This window comes from Haliotis rubra, unplaced genomic scaffold (genome assembly GCF_003918875.1).
Source record: "Haliotis rubra isolate DU_JTF1 unplaced genomic scaffold, ASM391887v1 Scf258, whole genome shotgun sequence".
NCBI lineage: Eukaryota > Metazoa > Mollusca > Gastropoda > Lepetellida > Haliotidae > Haliotis > Haliotis rubra.
In genome coordinates this window covers 873541-893406 of record NW_025766647.1, presented here as the reverse complement: position 1 = coordinate 893406, position 19866 = coordinate 873541, and the positions used below count along the sequence as shown (strand labels likewise).

General features: G+C 41.0%; 1 protein-coding gene across 1 annotated transcript in view; it reads right to left on the bottom strand.

Moving 5' to 3' along the window:
- LOC124279899 (ATPase family AAA domain-containing protein 2-like) overlaps nucleotides 1–19866 on the bottom strand; it is a 62655-nt gene that overhangs the window by 6359 nt on the left and 36430 nt on the right. Inside the window, 12 exon segments of the mRNA XM_046715779.1 lie at nucleotides 211–277; nucleotides 688–1433; nucleotides 2125–2247; nucleotides 5014–5173; nucleotides 6089–6285; nucleotides 6943–7020; nucleotides 7309–7444; nucleotides 9598–9783; nucleotides 10139–10325; nucleotides 11334–11502; nucleotides 15837–15850; nucleotides 16238–16538. Coding sequence (XP_046571735.1) covers nucleotides 211–277; nucleotides 688–1433; nucleotides 2125–2247; nucleotides 5014–5173; nucleotides 6089–6285; nucleotides 6943–7020; nucleotides 7309–7444; nucleotides 9598–9783; nucleotides 10139–10325; nucleotides 11334–11502; nucleotides 15837–15850; nucleotides 16238–16538 — 2364 coding nt within the window.

Genomic DNA, 19866 nt, shown 5'->3' with positions numbered 1-19866 from the left:
ATTCCATTGATATATATATTAATGCACCCATAAATGCAAAACATATTTATGTCAGTTCTTACATAGTACAGATAGGGTAACTCTGCCGGAATACACCAACACAGAATCAACCATTCATGCCATTAGCCACTTCTCAGTCAGCTATTATGTCAAGCATTTAGTACTGGGCACCTACTCGGCCAAGGAATCCCAGCAGTGGCATTTACTGACCTTGATCCTGAGATTCATCGTCATCATTTCTGACCATGTCTGTTGCCCCTGAGGAATGTTCTAACAGCTGAAACACAACAATCTGGTACAGAAGGGGGAACGTAGAAAAGGTCCAACTCAAGGATCCAAGATTCATGTTTTGATACCATACAAGAGATACGCAGAAGGCCATTCACAGGAACACAAAATATCACTCATGAAGCGTTTCCTGCTTCAAAACCATTTTACAAATCAATAGAAGTGGAAGAAACAAGCAGATTCTCAAAATGATTCTTGCAACCTGAAACATGGTATCAAATATCCGCTACTGGGTACTACCTTTATAAAGGAAAATATATAAGGTTGTATTTCAGTTAAAATTAACAGCTCTCTGTTCAGAAGCTTTGAACAAAATTTGAATTTTCTACCTGAAACAAATGAGTGGCATATTACTTGTACGCATCTGTGACACAAATGTTCATATCCAGACCAGCATACCTTTCCATCTTTTTCCTTAGCATGATCAACACTGTCTACCGAGTCTCCATTTGAATCAACAGAGCTGCCAACTCCACTGTCATGACCAGGCATCAGTTCGAGACATCTTGAGGTAGGAGATTTTTTGCATGTCATAAAATTAGATGCAGGTGTTTCTTTCCCTGAGGAGGTTGGTTGGCACAGTTTAGACCCAGAGTCATTTTCTCTCCTACAAGGGCTCTCAGCAATGATAATCTCACTGTCAGAATCATCACTGACCTCTTCCTCATTGTCCACATAAAGACCTGAAGCATCAGTAGTCACATTAGAACTATTCTGTTTCTTTGCTGCAGCACCTCGCTTTTTCCGTCGCTTGGTTACTGCCCAAATACATTTCTTTTTAGGCTTTGCCTTTTTCCCTGAATATGGAGTCTTTGAGGCTGAATTTGGTGCTGCACTATTGTGTGTATCTTGATGCTGCCTTGAACTGGGACTGTTCTTTTTATATTTGGGAGATGAGGGGGATGGAGAGTCCTTCTGGGAAGTCCTGCCCACACGTTTCACTTCCTGCCACTGTTTTTCCACCATTTCTAGGGCAGGTAGATGTTCAGCAACCAAGCCCTTCACCCTGCGACTGTGCCGTACACCAGGAGCTGCTGGGTCCTGGCTGGCAGATGGAGGTTGCTGCTGCTGTTGTTGCTGATCGCCTTGCTTGTGTAAAGGTCTGGTAAAGTAGAAGGCTGGTGTAAAGGCTTCTTTCACTACACCTACAACAGAAGTGTTAGGAAGTGCACTTACATCACAGGAAAACAAAAACAAAAACAAATACAAATTATTGTGGATTTTAACTTCTTCTTTTTTTCAAAGCAACGTTTCACTGCACCTGCCAGTAACAGTATGAAACAAATGATCTTGGTATATGATATAGAGAGACTGAAATTAAATTCAAATTATTCAAACAGGTTTCAGAGTGAAGCCAATTCAGGAGGCTAAAGGTTAATCTCATAAATTGCAAACTTGTCATCAATTAGTGTTTTTGTTCGAATCTATCAGGACTCATTCATTACACTTACTTTCTTACATATTAGTTAACTGTACTTATCTGTACAACATTATGATGAATGTACAAGCAGGGTTCATCTACTGTACTTATCTGTACAACATTATGATGAATGTACAAGCAGGGTTCATCTACTGTACCCTGACCAAGTTCCATGACCTCTTATAACAGGCAATAAAACAACAAACTAAAAAGGGAAGGTCAACTCAGGATAACATGGAAAATTAACTTTTGTTTTCCTGTCACTGATCACCATATTAAACGAATGCAGGTATAAATGGGGGGGGGGTTTCAAGTTACTTTTCAGGGGTTCCATTCCTTGTGCACAAGCCTTTGGTGATATGTTGTTCAATACTTGTGCTCTTGCTATACACTTTAGAAACAATTTTCAAACTCACCTCTTCTCTTTCGACTCTGAGCTATACTGTGACAGACTTTTTCAAACTCAGGATCAAGTTCAGCTTCAATGATTGCCTGGGCTGTGTCTCTCAAGGCATACGCTCTGTGGCGAATTGCTTTATCTGGAGAGGCATAATAAAATAAAAAACGGTCAGATGTAAATCTGCTCAAACAACAGGGAGGCGTAAGGCATAATAAAAATTATGAATTTCTAACAAATTTGATATGTTAATGACTTATTCTGTTTCACATAATTCATTCTGCTATCTGTTCTCAACACTGAATGGAAACAAAATTTATCTTTCATGTTTTTGACCTCAAAACACCATATCACAACACAACCCATTCATGTTGGACCCTTCCACAAGCATGCAGCAGCTCCAAGTGAACCCTGCCCCTCCCCATTTCAGTCATTGTCTTCTTTGTGTAAAATTGGCTTGGAATCAGAGATTGGGTTGACTAGGTGGGTGTAAACCAAGAATTTACTAGAATTTCTTAAATGTATAAACTTATCCAATCTCACATAGTGTGTTTATACCACAGCTTGAAAGTGGGCACACACAGCCAACTGTCATACATCTACAAAGAGGCTGATACTGCACTCATTCAAACAGGAATAAGAGAGTAAATATTCATAAGCATGAATAACTATGAAGCAATTCAGTCGAGGATAGAGATTGTAGTGACTTTGAATATTGTCTACTCCGTGAGGTGACTTCCAGTTGAAGATGTAAGAGCTAATCCGATTCTTGGACATACAGATTGAGCACCTATAGCAGACTGCAGTATGACACTGTTACAGGGTGCTGTATGTGGACCAGGGTTGTTGACAGAGCCAAGAACCACCTGACCTAGATAGCTGTGATGTAGCCCAACATATAGCTATGTTGCTCCAGGATAGATTGGAACTGATTGTGGACCAGTACGACTGCTGACCAAAGGACTGTCAAAGCAAGCAGTTCTACAGCTGACAGGATCACCAACAAAACTGGGAGTGTATGTCTGATCCGTGTGGATGTGCGCCATTTCCTTGTCCCCACTGCTAGAGGTGCCAACCCTGCATTTAGGATTCCAAGTAAGGATGTCTCTGTCAAGTTGTGGAGCACTGGAGAGGGTATATGAACTATGTGCACATTCCTCTACAGGACTGAATCTTGAACATTATCAACAATAATAACCATTCTTAGAATAACACCTCAGTGACTAAATGCTACTTGATCGGCCAATTACAACTGTGATGGTGGTAGTGTTAACACTTGAGAATCCTTCATGCTGCTGTATTAATTGTAATGATGGACTAAAGAATTTCCAGTTATTGGTACTTCTGATAACACCTTGGAACAGTAAAGGAGGCACTGGGTCTGCAAACAAAACTTCCAGTACTGCCAGTTTGTTTGCGAGATGGTTCACAGATTCAGTCCTAAGGTCCAATGCAGCATGATCAGAACCCTCAAGATCCACCATGGTCCGTATGACCATGTGAGAAGGGGTGAGTGAGTGAGTTTAGTTTTACACCGCACTTACCAATATTCCAGCTATATGGCGGCAGTCTGTCAATAATCGAGTCTGGACCAGACATTCCAGTGATCAACAGCATGAGCATCGATCTGCACAACTGGGAACTGATGACATGTGTTAACCAAGTCAGCGAGCCCGACCCCCCGATCCCGTCAGTCGCTGTGACAAGGGTGTCTCTATCATCTATACTAGTAGTGCTTATGTTATCTCAGACCATACAACCCATGCTGCTGTGCAGTCCAGGCATTCCCTCTCCTGACTGTAAGCTGCGTGACACCTGCTGTGATAGCTGCATATGCAGCCCTGTTGGTGGTGCTGCCTAAAGATCATGTACTGTTAAAGCCGATCCCCCCTGTGGATGTCCCAGAATAGGATCAGTAGATCTCTTATGGTCCATGGAGACCATGACTTCAAGCGTATTCTCCCTTGCTGAACTCCTGGAGTTCGGACGATCCATGACAACAAAGTGATAGTCCACATCTTGAGTAACTAGGTAGACATCTGAGGAGGTGCTGGTGGCTGACAGAGGTACAGACTGGCTCTCTATCCAATCTGCTAGTCCCTTCATCTTCGCCAAACAGCTTCAAAACCACAGATAAGGAAGGCCTCTTCTGTGACAAACTTTGGCTGGACTGACTCTGACTTCTATCACAATCAGATATGACAGGGAGGAGCTTCCCCAAGTCTGACTGATTATCAGAAATAAGTTCGACTTCTGTAAGAACTATTCCTGGAGTCTTGGTATGTAATTTCATGGTCATCAAGAAACGGCAGGAGAAGAAGGCTTCTCAAAGGCGCAGGTCTGACATCAGGGACCAAAGGAGCACTGCTTATCTACAGATTCCCAACAGTCGACATGCAGATCCTCATAGCACTCACAGAACCACTAGGTCGGTTGGTTGGGTTATTGTTTAACACCAAACTCAGCAATATTCCAGCAGCAGTCTGTAAGTAATCGAGTCTGGACCAGACAATCCAGTGATCAACAGCATGAGCATTGATCTATACAATAGGGATACGATGATGTCCATAAACTAAGTCAGCGAGTCTGACCACCCAAACCCATTAGTTGCCACTTACAACAAGCATGTGTTGCTGAAGATCAATCTAACCCGGATCTTCACAGGTCAGAACCACTGGGAAGAAACACAAGACAAAACCTCCTCTTGGGACGTGGGAAAGTGTAGAATGAAAATGCTACAGGTAATCTGACTTGTCTTGAAAACTCATACCAAACTATGTATATAGAACAAGGCAGAGCATGATGTTTAAGTCGACAATATAACAATATCTGGTGGCTACCAGTCAAGTTGGCCCACATCAGTAATGAAGTTTAGATGACACACCCTGGACAAGTATGATTTCTGTACCTGAGGGGTCTCTGTCTGGGTTGTACTCAAGAGCATTCAGACTGATCTGGTTGATGTCACCAAGGAAATCAGCAACTGTCTGATACTCATGCCGATCAATCTTGGACATCATTGTTGAAAGGTCCATCGGATGCTGAATGATTTCATAGTAGTCTGGAACCTAAACAGATGAGGAAATGATCATCTAAAACTTCTTTCTTGCAATACATGCCACATTTGGCAGTAGATGCTAACACCATCATCAAGCAAGTTATACACATCATGCCAGAAACAAGGGATTAATATATAAATGATAAATGACCCATGAGAACACTCTGTCGGCAGTGTTCAAACATGGCGCCATTTTTTCTCAGACAATATTGTTTTTTTAACAACTAACTATAAGCATGTATGATGGGTCTCTGCTGAAACTGTGTTGTTGTTAGAAAGCTGACAAGTTGACCTCTTTAGTGAAACTGACCAACTGCACGGATGCCTTACAGCCCCAGGATGTTTGTGTAAACAATCCCCTTAAATACGCGCATTCATCAAACCTGGCATCGCCGATGCAGTCCGTTTGGTCAGAGAGTGACACCGAGTGTACTGACAGTTGGTTTGACTTAACATGGAAGACACTGATTGAATTACCTATTTTTTGTAATGCATGTTATTCTGGACCAACAATTACAACACAATTAAATAGTCTCGACACCGCATTTCTGTTGTTTGTTTATTCAGGCCGTTCAGGGTCACTGAATGTTAAGATTAGTTGTAGACAGGCATTAAAGAGTTAATGCGCATGTCAGGAAGTCATTGGTTGCCAGCAGTTGAAATGCTTATCGATAGGAAATCTAACCCAAAGGTTTGAAGTTCGGAAAAATTCATGGATATAATATTTTCGAGGTTGCGTTTCTAACCTCGAAAACCTCGAAAATTAGATACTTCGAAAATTTCCCGGTATCACGGTACATGGTCAAAATCTTCTAACATAGGCTCATACTGATCTACTACTAGCAATTAGTGCCAGAATGTCATTGCCGGATGTTTTAGGTGGCTGTTTTGTTTCCAGATCACTACAGTACAGAGAAGTACTTACATCTTCCACATCCACTGGCTTGGTAAATATGGAGAACTTTCTATCTCGGCCCAGTTTGTTGAGGACATCACGCAGGAAGATACGCAGCTCCCGGAACGTGGCCTCCTCCTGTTGCTTGAGTTTCTTCGACTCAGCTTCCGTCAGTTTGGCTGGCTCAGGAGGAGGAGCCTTGGGTAGGACCTCCAACATTCGTAGAGCTAAACACACAGAGAATCCATCACTAAAGATGGCAATACACAACATCATTTGTTCAATTGATCACAAGAAATTCCAGCAAGTGATTTGTGTCATACACAAAGAAGGTTATTTCATGTCATTTCATATCACCCTCGGCAACAGTTTGGTCATATCACATAGCAGGACACAAAGCAGGAGATTCCTGTACATCGGCCATGTGGGTTTAGGAAAATATTACCACTGGTTCAAAAAAGAAGCTGTGCATAATATTTGACAGGAAGGTACTAATTAGACTGAAACAAATGTCACTGGGACAAGGAAATCAAAAACAAACTAATTACTTGCTGATCAATACGACCTTTAAAGTTACATAATGTTTCTCATTTACAGATTTTCTTGACCAATTATTTGGCATTTCAGTAAAAAAAATGAAATCTTTGGCAACCAATGCATGACGGTTACATCAACGAAAAAACTCATCAATAAATTCTTGAAATTCACAGAACTACAATGTAAAAGATCACGCGACAGTGTCTAAATGACCTGTAAATTGATGAGAAACATTTTCTTCCTTTTCATGGCCGAAGGATCACAGAGAAAAGTGCATCAGGCAAACATGTCAACAGCAATCACTGGCAAACTCAACTCTGGGTTTCTTAACATCCTCAAGTACATACCGTCCTCAACCTCAGAAGGTTTCAACAATGGTGACTTTGCTCTGAGCTTAAGATGCAACTTTCGCAGAGTTTCATTGCCTACCACAAGACAAGCAAACACAGACAAAGTGAGAGAAACAACACAAAGTAGGGTATTAGGTACAGCAGTGGGACCAACAGTGTATGTAGCAGTAGCAAGGCTTGGTTCAATTCTACACTAGAAAGGAACAAACAGCCATTGAGCATGCATTTATGACAGGTTAAAATGACAATCGATTCAGATCTTGATCAGAAAAGAACCGACTACTTATTAGTCTATTATACTCCTGTTATGCATTCAGAGTTAGGATGGCGAAGATAACCCTCTCTTGCTTCTAATGAACATACCTGCTTGCTTCTTGAGAGGTGGAGGTCTGATTGCTTGATTGAGAAGAAGATCCTTGAAGTACTCTCTTCGTTCATCTGCCTTGGGGTCTCGCATCTCCAGGACCTCTCCACCGTGAGAGTCAAACAAAAGCTGAAGCTGCAAACAAGTAAATGTGAACATGTCATTGATCAGATTGGCAAAAAGCTGCTAGGACTCAAAGCCCAGAAATATTCTCAAATCTTCAAAACATGATAATAATTTCTCTTACATTTGTCACATTGAGTGAGTGAGTGAGTCAGTAAGTGAGTTCAGTTTTATGCCACACTCAGCAATATTCCAGCTATGTGGCAGCGGTCTCTAAATAATCGAGTCTGGACCAGACAATCCAGTGATCAACAGCATGAGCATCGATCTGCGCAATTGGGAACCGATGACGTGTCAACCAAGCCAGTGAGCCTGACCACCCGATCCCATTAGTCGCCTCTTACGACAAGCATGGGTTACTGCTTGCACTTGCACTTATTTTAAAGTGATTCAAAGGGAAATACTCAACTACTATAAAGCTACCAAATATACAGCATTTTCTAAAGCAAACCCAGCAAAATTTTATGCTTTCTGGTCCTCCTTCCATACACTTCTTGCTAACTATACCAACCTAGATGTTATATAAGTATAATAATAATACAATTTGACAAGTGCATCTGAATACATGTACTGGTATACATATTAGCCTTGGGCAAGGATAACAAATACATTATAGTAAATCCACCCTGAACATATGATGATGATTGTTTGTATTGATGGTGATGATGATGCTTGCACATTGTTGATGACGAGGATGTTTGTGTATGATGTTCTGTGCAATGTATTATAACAACAAATTGATGACGAGGATGTTTTGTATGACGTTTTATACAATGTATTATGACAACAAATTGATGACGAGGATGTTTTGTATGACGTTTTATACAATGTATTATGACAACAAATTGATGACGAGGATGTTGTGAACGATGTTTTGTACAATGTACTACGACAACAACAATTTGATGAGGATGTTGTGTACGATGTTTTGTACAATGTACTACGACAACAACAATTTGATGATGAGGATGTTGTGTATGTTTTGTACAATGTACTACGACAACAACAATTTGATGATGAGGATGTTGTGCGATGTTTTTACAATGTAATGCAATTTGATGATGTTTTGTACAATGTACTACGACAACAACAATTTGATGATGAGGATGTTGTTATGTTTTGTACAATGTACCACGACAACAACAATTTGATGATTTTGTACAATGTAATACGACAACAACAATTTGATGATGAGGATGTTGTGTACAATGTTTTGTACAATGTACTACGACAACAACAATTTGATGATGAGGATGTTGTGTACAATGTTTTGTACAATGTACTACGACAACAACAATTTGATGATGAGGATGTTGTGTACGATGTTTTGTACAATGTACTATGACAACAACAAAATGTACTTTGGGAAATCAAAATACTTAGAAAAAAAAGGAAAAAAAAGCATGGGTTACTGAAGGTTCATTCTAACCCGGACCTTCACGGGTTTGTCACACTGAAGCATGAGGAATTCTGTGTGACAACTTAGATATGCATTCAGCTTCCCCAAAGTCTTGTGCAAACATTTCCTGTCATTGTTTTGTCGTCATGTACAAATATAACATCAAATAATGTTTTGACGCCATACCGTGTATTTGAGGATGACACGTCTATCTTACAGCTGTTTTAATATTTGTAGAAACACTGGCCTAAGGGAAGTAACTTCTGAGGTTTGACTGTTGAAGTGTTGTCACTGTCCGATTCAAATGCAGTTTGAAGATATCAAATACTCAATAACAACCCAAGATTTCATCATATGTCCCAAGTGCTGACCACAGTCATTCATCTTCCCTATACAGGAGTGTCCACTAGCCTCTGTGTTCAGCCTTGCATCTCCCAGCCTACGTCCCTTACATCAAAAACATGCCAAGATGTCAACTATCACAAGAAGAAAGGATTTGAGACTTCAACATTGGCAGACAAATAACATAACAGTTTACCTGAGCAAAGCTACATATTACTGCCACATTTCTTTCACTCTTACAATAATAGAGGCATGTAAGGTAGTCATCTTCTGGGCATGTCTGTTTAGCACAGAATAAGTAGCTGGAAGTTGACTTTAAACTAGTGGGCACTCCTGTCTCTGGAAACTGCCAACAATTATTCATCAAAGTACACAAAGTTATCACAGTACTTCACATCCCCAAACTGAAGACAAGCCAACTAACCAGGCTGTCTATCTGTGGGTACGGAACCTCACTGGTGGCCAGGATAAGGATGGGTGTGGTGGGGTCCAGATCCTGGATCATGGTGAGGAATGTTGCCCGCAGCGTGTCGTTGAGCACCTCCCACCACTGGTCAACATATGGCATGTACACAATGCTGGGGGAACACCTCCGCGCTTCACGAAATACCTGCAACACATTGGGAATACAACTCATCAGGTATAACTGTTAACGTTGATAACAAATGATATGAAGTTGCATAGTCTGCTCATATAATGAAATGTGAACTTTAACTCACTCACTCAAAGTTAAAAAACGGAAGAAAGATTTGTTGTAGACAAGTGACAAGTGGTACTCATCATCCTGTGAGGGTGTCTATGATCCATATTCTTGTTGCCGCACCAAATTCAACTTTCAGGGACATCATATTTAGTTTATATACTGTATAGTCCTTGGAGGTGTTTTTTTAAAGTCAAGATCAATGAATGGTCGTTCAACAGGTAGCTTTTCTTTTCTGGCTACTACAATGAGATGCTGGAAGTACCTGTGCACATGATTCTTCTGGTGTCTTGGCAGAAGCTGCATACACTGTGGGTAGGTCCAGCACTTGCACCGGCAGCTGTTCTAAGTGATGGAGAATAGCTGGTCCAAGATGAGATGTCTGTCCCTGCCCACGACTTCCACACAGTAACAGTCGTGGCCGATATGTTGTTGGAACCTGGTAGGATTGTCTGAGAAAAATACACACACTGAATTTCAACTAAGGGTGCACAGAAATACTGGAATATTGGTAAACTGAACTTCATCCTTACCACAATATGTATCACAAAATCATTTTGGTATGCTAGGTATAACAGGTGCTTTCAAGTATCGTTCATGTGTTCAATGATAAACACTTACCTAGGATCTTTAAAATGTTTCCTTAATTCCAAAATGCAAGTTTAATTCAAGGTTAATTCTCAGTTACCTCCCTTGTGTATGTGCATATTCATATACTTCTGTCAATAACAGCATGGACAATTGTTTTACATGTGAAAGGCAAGGTCAAAGTGTGGAGCCACTTCTGACTTTAATAAAAGTTGATGGCAAACTTGATCCAACAAATATTGTAATCTGGAACAAATATTGTAATCTGGAACAAATGCACCTCTGAATTCAAAACTCAGACGCATAAGACTTATCTCATCAAGGTGCATCACAGAATAGTGATCCAACCTCTTCCCTTAGCATAGCAAACTAATAGATTGAACATTGTTAGATCTTCAGATATGACATTAGATATTCAAGAATACTTCCAACCATGTTTTTGTCAATATTATGTGCACTTTAAAAACAAATATTGTTCATTAGCGATATGAAAATCTATGTCATAGTAATTATTCTGGTAACTCAAAGAATGAATTTCTGTTGTGTGGGACTGGGCAGAAGTAGGTATGTAAAAGTGTGTGCTCAGAATGGCTCTGCACACTGTACCCACAAGAGGAACTGAATGTGTGTTTTGAATGATCAGGGAACACTGTCACCCTTGAGTTCCCCACATGGTTTGGAGCAATTCCTATTACCACATCAGTTCCTGGATCCTGTGTACATAAAGATTTAGCTCAGAGGGTTTTCAAATGATGCAATTATTTCACTCACTAACCTGCAACAATGCAGCCATAATTTTCAAAGGGTTAAAATCGGCAATCAAATCATCTTTTGAACTCGGGTGAGATAGTAACCCATGTTTAATAGCTAACCTGCCAAAGTTGAGATAAGCTGGAGCATGATCAGGGATAGGAGCTTCCAGACTTGATCGCTTTCGATTACGACATTTTTCATAGATTGATGGCATCTCTTCATCATCATCACTGGCTAACTCATCCAGGGTTACCTCCCCTTTTTGGTTCTCAGCCTGGGAATTGGTAGCTGCAAAATTTCAATTTAACACTCATGAACAATCACACCAACATTCTGAACAAAACAGACATAGTCATGTTAAAATGCTGACACAAGATAAAGAAGAAGATGAATATAATTACAGAAACAGAGATGCAAATATATCTAAAGCCAATAGAGAAGATTTCATGCAAAGACATATACTGTATCAGTAGTGAGCTTGTGTTTTTCAAATACTAAAGCTGTCAGGGGAGTCAAATCTGAGTACTTGTGTAAAGTAGGAATGCATGTGTCAGTCATTATTCTATCACTCCTAACATCTAATTAAAAGATTATAAACAACTTGTTTAGCAGACTGTTCAAGGAATACTGTATATCATGAAAACAATGCAACACAAAGTAATGCCAATGTTGACATCTGACCGGAAACTGTGCCAGGAAAGTTAGTGAAAGGCAAATATTCTAGCATAAGAAAAGATAATATTCCATACAATTCCCAGATATAGCACCATGGTGATAATGTTGAAAGATACCATTTGCTAGCAGCCTCCATCATGGTCATATAAGTGGAGATGCTTTAAGCTTTGGAAGGAATTAGACTGCAGCATCCCAAGCTGCACTGTGCATGTTATAGAGACATCTCTATCTGCACATGTTATAGGGACATCTCTATCTGCACATGTTATAGGGACACCTCTATCTGCACATGTTATAGAGACATCTCTATCTGCACATGTTATAGGGACATCTCTATCTGCACATGTTATAGAGACATCTCTATCTGCACATGTTATAGGGACACCTCTATCTGCACGTTATAGGGACACCTCTATCTGCACATGTTATAGAGACATCTCTATCTGCACATGTTATAGGGACATCTCTATCTGCACATGTTATAGGGACACCTCTATCTGCACATGTTATAGGGACACCTCTATCTGCACATGTTATAGGGACATCTCTATCTGCACATGTTATAGGGACATCTCTATCTGCACATGTTATAGGGACATCTCTATCTGCACATGTTATAGAGACATCTCTATCTGCACATGTTATAGAGACATCGCTATCTGCACATGTTATAGAGACATCTCTATCTGCACATGTTATAGGGACATCTCTATCTGCACATGTTATAGGGACACCTCTATCTGCACATGTTATAGGGACACCTCTATCTGCACATGTTATAGGGACATCTCTATCTGCACATGTTATAGAGACATCTCTATCTGCACATGTTATAGGGACATCTCTATCTGCACATGTTATAGGGACATCTCTATCTGCACATGTTATAGGGACACCTCTATCTGCACATGTTATAGGGACACCTCTATCTGCACATGTTATAGGGACACCTCTATCTGCACATGTTATAGGGACACCTCTATCTGCACATGTTATAGGGACATCTCTATCTGCACATGTTATAGGGACATCTCTATCTGCACATGTTATAGAGACATCTCTATCTGCACATGTTATAGAGACATCTCTATCTGCACATGTTATAGAGACATCTCTATCTGCACATGTTATAGAGACATCTCTATCTGCACATGTTATAGGGACATCTCTATCTGCACATGTTATAGGGACATCTCTATCTGCACATGTTATAGGGACACCTCTATCTGCACATGTTATAGGGACATCTCTATCTGCACATGTTATAGGGACATCTCTATCTGCACATGTTATAGGGACATCTCTATCTGCACATGTTATAGGGACATCTCTATCTGCACATGTTATAGGGACACCTCTATCTGCACATGTTATAGGGACACCTCTATCTGCACATGTTATAGGGACATCTCTATCTGCACATGTTATAGGGACACCTCTATCTGCACATGTTATAGGGACATCTCTATCTGCACATGTTATAGGGACATCTCTATCTGCACATGTTATAGGGACATCTCTATCTGCACATGTTATAGGGACATCTCTATCTGCACATGTTATAGGGACACCTCTATCTGCACATGTTATAGGGACACCTCTATCTGCACATGTTATAGGGACATCTCTATCTGCACATGTTATAGGGATCTCATCTCTATCTGCACATGTTATAGAGACATCTCTATCTGCACATGTTATAGGGACATCTCTATCTGCACATGTTATAGGGACATCTCTATCTGCACATGTTATAGGGACATCTCTATCTGCACATGTTATAGGGACACCTCTATCTGCACATGTTATAGGGACATCTCTATCTGCACATGTTATAGGGACATCTCTATCTGCACATGTTATAGAGACATCTCTATCTGCACATGTTATAGAGACATCTCTACCTGCACATGTTATAGGGACATCTCTATCTGCACATGTTATAGGGACATCTCTATCTGCACATGTTATAGGGACATCTCTATCTGCACATGTTATAGTTATAGGGACATCTCTATCTGCACATGTTATAGGGACATCTCTATCTGCACATGTTATAGGGACATCTCTATCTCATGTTATCTTATCTGCACATGTTAGGACATCTCTATCTGCACATGCTTAGAGACATCTCTATCTGCACAAAGTCAATGTTGCAAAGTATGGGAGGATCTGCACATTTTACATCTCTATCTGCACATGTTATACTAGGGACATCTCTATCTGCACATGTTATAGGGACATCTCTATCTGCACATGTTATAGGGACATCTCTATCTGCACATGTTATAGGGACATCTCTATCTGCACATGTTATAGAGACATCTCTATCTGCACATGTCAGGGAGGCCAGATCAAGTATAGCAAGTATTTTGTCTCACAGTTGGGTCATTTCAAAGGTCAAGGCCATCAAGGCCATCATCAGTCACTATATGACTGAAATAATGCCAATGTGCCGTTAAATTTTAACTCACTCACTCAAAGTTAAATAACGGAAGAAAGATTTGGTGTAGACAAATGACAAGTTATAGCACCATGGCGATACCATTTGCTATCTTGCAACTGCTTGACATGTGACCTAGCCACCTAGCTTCATTAAGTCAGAAAGAAAAGGAAATTCCAAATGACATTTTCTGTTGACAACAAACGACACTTGATGAATAACTTAGTATAGCAGCAGTGTCCAAGTCTAGTGTTAAAAGGGACAACACAACTTCAGAATTAGTTAGTGTCAATGTACGAAAATATACTCATTTTTCTCATGATTTAAGTATGGAGCTCAAAATAAGTGTTAAAATGTTATGACATTATGAGGCCTTAGTTTGCCAACATAAACAGACTCGAGTTAAACTAAAACTTCACAGACTCTTTGTATGAATTCAGTTTCAGCTGCAGTTGTGCTTGGCTTGTATCCCTGTTGCAACTTTACTGGGCGCAACCTCCACTTCAAGTTAATGTAGCAGTCATTTAAAACCACAAGTCTCAACTCAGAATGGAATGTTTGGTGCTGACTCTCCATGTTAAAATCTCTCGCTTTAAATAACTAAGTTGGGTGTTTACAGGATACCACCATTATGCTTGGCAGTTAACCCACAGCTTACCGGTCTCGTGTAAATAGTTGTATCCGTCCACTTCCCTCATATATATGTAGAAGTTGTTGTGTTATCTACATTATGTACCAGGCCATATATTGTCACACCATTACATCCTACTTATTTTGCTCACATTCAGTATCTTCATGCTTAACCTCAGTAGGCATTCCCTTACTATGCTCAATTCAATTCCGTCCCCTTAATCACTATTCCACCTTCTTGGGGGCTCTCGGTATAACCTCGTTTTGGGTATTCAGCCATTCCTCCTAGCAATCGGCTATGCCCCCAAGGCAGCTCTCACCAACATGTCCGGGCTTAACAGCCAGGACACCTGCGCTACATTTCATGGGTTATCACCCATTACTAGCCGAGCCAGCCCCCAATGTATATCTTCATATATATGTGCCAAAACTAAATTTAAACATTTACTTGTGTCATGTTTTCTTGTTGTATCTATCAATATAGCTGATGAATGTCAACAAACACCTACAATCCTGAAGAAGAGGCAATTTCTGTTTCTGTTCATAAATTTTGTTCAACATCGAAGTAAAGGATTGGAGAGGAGGGCACATGTCTATTGCTCTGGCTATGAAAGTAATGTCAATACTTATTTTTGGAAAAAGTGCAAGGATAATATGTTTATTTTCATGTGAACTTGTCCTTTAATTACAAACTTTGTCATGTGTGTCACTATTTCCTTCCATTACAGTGAACGTAAGACACCATGTATACATCAATATATCCAGACATAAAATGTGTCCTGTTATTTATACCTTCACATATGGTGACCTTGCTTCTGCATTTAAGTTTAAGTTGACACAGATTTCCTAATTTACAAAATATAGGGCATCTTACCTGGGATGTCTAGATCTATCTGCAGCATATGATATTTATTAAATTTATTTCAATGCAGTAACTGCAACGCGGAATTGTGAACTTGTCCAGATTTTTGAAATTACAAACTAATACACGGAATTGTCAAAAAAGTGTAAAGGATACTAGCTATACCTCTATAGTAACCTATGAGAGGTCACTATGTTTAAGGAGACACAAGGCCTTCCATTACACAGTGAGCATGGCCGTATTTACACCTTTTCCTCGCCAGGGGAGACAAAAGACACCAATTAGACCTTGCTCTGGCTAAGTGAAAGTAATGCATTTTAAGTTTGTTGTCCTTTACCATACAAACTTTGTCATGTGTGACTGGATTTGAACGAAGACACCATGTATACATAATTATCCAGACAAATACCTTCAAAGCAAGAGAAGACAGCACACTTGGAAACACATCCTGCAGTAAGCTTAGTGCTTTCTGGAACTGGCGTTTTAACAGTGGCTCCACAGCGAAAGTCAAAGATCGAGATGGTGATGAGACAGATCGTTGTGCAGTTGGTACTATAGCCTGCATTCCTTTGAAGAAATCCTTTGCCGAGACATGTATAGAAGAGACGTTGAGTTGAAGCTTTTCATTGCTGGTGTAAATCTGTGGATAGCGTCGCCGGGAGGCATGCAATGCTGCCTCTGTACACAGGGCCTTCAGGTCAGCACCACAGTAGCCTGCAAGTCAAACATACCAGTACATCAATAACAAATACACATAGCACTGTACAACACAAGCAATCATCTAACAGCTGTCTCAACTTACATTATCCTCTGTAGGAAGTCTAGTTTGGATTGCCCAGTGCTGCTGTGCTGTAATAAATCCCACCTCTCGGACTTCCCCACATTATCTCTCTGCAGGTCTCTCGGACTTGACATGAAAATACCGTTTTTCAGTTTTCCTGAACTTATCCAAACAAAGCTGTATACTACTAATAAGGACATTGTAACAAAAATGTCTGATGAGTTACTAGAGATCTCTCATCAGAATCGACTCTTTCCACATCAATCAACAAGGAGCTTTTACCGCTAGGACTCGAATTCCCAGAAATTGTGAGATGATAGATGAAGCTTACATTTATCAAAGAAAATATCAGCTTGTAAACTATTATTGTTACTACATGTCGTGTACATCATTTGAAAGGTCTAATCCTATTCTTGATAAATATGAAAAATGTAATTTTTTAAGTAAAATTGATATTTTATACTTATCCTGACTCATGATCTTTGCTTATCTCCTTCTATGCGAATGGTAGTGGAACACTTGAATCACTTGTAGTTCCCTAAAGCCGGACGTAAAAGTTCACTCACCCACGAGTTACCTCCCTTTTCCCACGCAAACAGTCATGTGACCAGCCATACTTGCCACACTCTCCTGAATTTAGCCCATGCACTTGGATCTACTGTGAAATACGAAGTGTCCTCAGCGGGGGACGTTGGGAGGGCTTGACCTCATGAGTCAGGATAAGTATAAAATATCAATTTTACTTAAAAAATTACATATTTTTCCTTATCCTGACTCATGATCTTTTGCTTATCGAATCCGACGTATTGGTGGTGGGTCAAGCCACTTCGTGGATTCATCAGCTGTCCTTAGATGCGTCCTGTATCCCCTGTAACAACCCATAGATTATGATAAGATTGTTATCATCAATGAGTTGCGACCCCTTAACGTACAGGTAAGATCGTTACCCGTACAGAGTCTTAATCACTCATGCTAGTCTAGTCTAGACTGTGCGCATGGACTTTCAAACTAAAACTTTTTCGTAGTAAAAGTTATCAACAAGTCAACGTGATAAAGGGTGAGATTTCCAACTCAGCGCCTTTGTGGAAGCATTAGTTGTTGTGCTACAACAAGAGGCCCAAACTGGTGAATGCCTGAGACGTCTTCCGGTGGCTATGTCTCGGAGGTAGTGGTTGGCAAACACCGTATCCGACTTCCAAAAGCAGCCCTCAATTATTGATGCTATTGAGCAGTTTCCATGCAGAGTGAGTGTAGACACCAGTGCTCTGACTTCATGTGGGTTGGAAGCTCTTGGAGGTTCTAATCCTGCTGCTTTATAGGCTCTTAGTATAATGACTCTCATCCAAAATGATATTGTCGTTCTTGAGACCTCCACCGATGTCTCCGTCGACAAGGGGATGCAAAGGCACTTGAATTTTCTTCTCCTTGTTTTAGTCTTTTGAAGATATATTTTCAAAGCTCAGACAGGACACAAGAATAAGTCCTGGGTGTCCTCTGGACCGATGATCATAGATAGAGCTGGAACATGGAACTGTCTATCTGGTTGACCAGGTAGTTGATTCTTTGCAATAAAATCACATCTAAGTCCTAGATGTACTGCAGCACGGTGCCCCATGTCGAATCTAGTTCGTCCAAAATCCAGAGCATGTATCTCTGACAATGAGCTGCCGTAGCTAGGGCAAGGAGGAACAGAGTTTTCTGTGTAAGTAGCTCGAAGGAAGTATGCTCTAGAGCTGGCCAATAGGGCGCGACCAATGTCAGTTGTAGTGCTTGGGTCTGTTTGATCTTCAATAGTTCTTTCGGTAGTAAGATCGGAGGCGGAAACGCGTACACATTTAGTCCTTCCCATGATATGCTCAGTGCATCTGTTGACCAGGCTTGAGGATCTGGTACTGGTGGGACGAATGTCTGTAGTTGTTTGTTGAACCTCGTGGCGAACAGGTCTATGCATGGGGATCCTATTTCCATTATGATGAACCGAAATGCCTCTGGGTGGAGCATGCATTCCGTGGGTGACGGATGAAGTGGACAAGATAGAGCGTCTGCTAGTACGTTCTTGGCTCCTGGTATGTGACACGCCTTTAGCCAGATGTTTGCTTCCTCCGTGATGTTGAACAACTGGAATGTGAGCTGAAGTAGGCTTGGTGATCTCGTTGATACCTGCCGATTTATGGAGAAAGCCACTGCTGAGTTGTCCATGTGGACCATCAGCATTCTGTTGATCAGTGAGCTCGACCAATGTTCTAAGGCGTTGATCGCGGCTTTCATCTCCAGCAGATGGATGTGAAGATGCTGTTCTAGTTTCGACCTCTTTCCTGATGCTACTTGGTTCTTGAGATGCGCACCCCATCCCTGTAGTGATGCATCTACGTAAAGGTGTGCGTCGAAGACCGGCTCTTGTAAATAGGTCCCTCTGCAGACAATCGACCTGTGAGTCCACCATAGCAGGTACGTCTTGAGATTGTCTGGTAGCGAGATCAGGTCGATGCTGTCCAGATGTTTTGCCGGGAAACACTGCAACGGGCGTAGTTGTAATCTTCCTGTGCGAGTCAAGTCCTGCGATTCTGCGTTGTGATAAATCTTATTCCTAGAAATTGAAGATCTTGTTTCGGTTCCAACTCTGACTTCATCAGGTTCACTAGCCATCCCAGTTGTATGAGCAACTTGATTGTGAAGTTCAGCTGCTGTCTGAGTTGATTGGCACTTTGAAGAACCTGTATGCTGTCGTCTAGGAATTCTTCTTGGGTACTAGGAAAATTGGGGAGTAGAAGCCTGGCATGAGATGATGTTGATCTATTTTCTCTACCGCATTCTTGGTTAGAAGCAAGTTGATGGCTTCTTCTAACTTGTCTGCTTGCTCGTCTGCATAGTCGAAGACTATCGGTCTGCGGGTTAACGGTGGTGTGGCCTTGAGCTGCACTCTGTACCCTTCTCGCAGTACTTGAGAGACATAGTTGTCCTCCAATATTCCCAGTACCTTTGTAGACGTCAACCCACTATCGATGGTTGTACAGGAACGGCTTGGGATGGAAGTGTCCAGTCGTTCCGAACCCCATTTTCAGCATCTAGCTCCTCTAGAACCTCTGGGATTTCGTCCTCTCCCAGGGTTCCCTCTGTAGTTTCCGGATGGGCGACGAAAAGAGCTCTTCCCGGCCCTGAAGCTGGAGTATTTCTTCTCCTTTGCCTTCTGAATACCGGAAAACTTGGGACTTGTTGCTGTACTTCTGTGAAGTATGGCGAATGACGTTGGCCAAAGTGTCT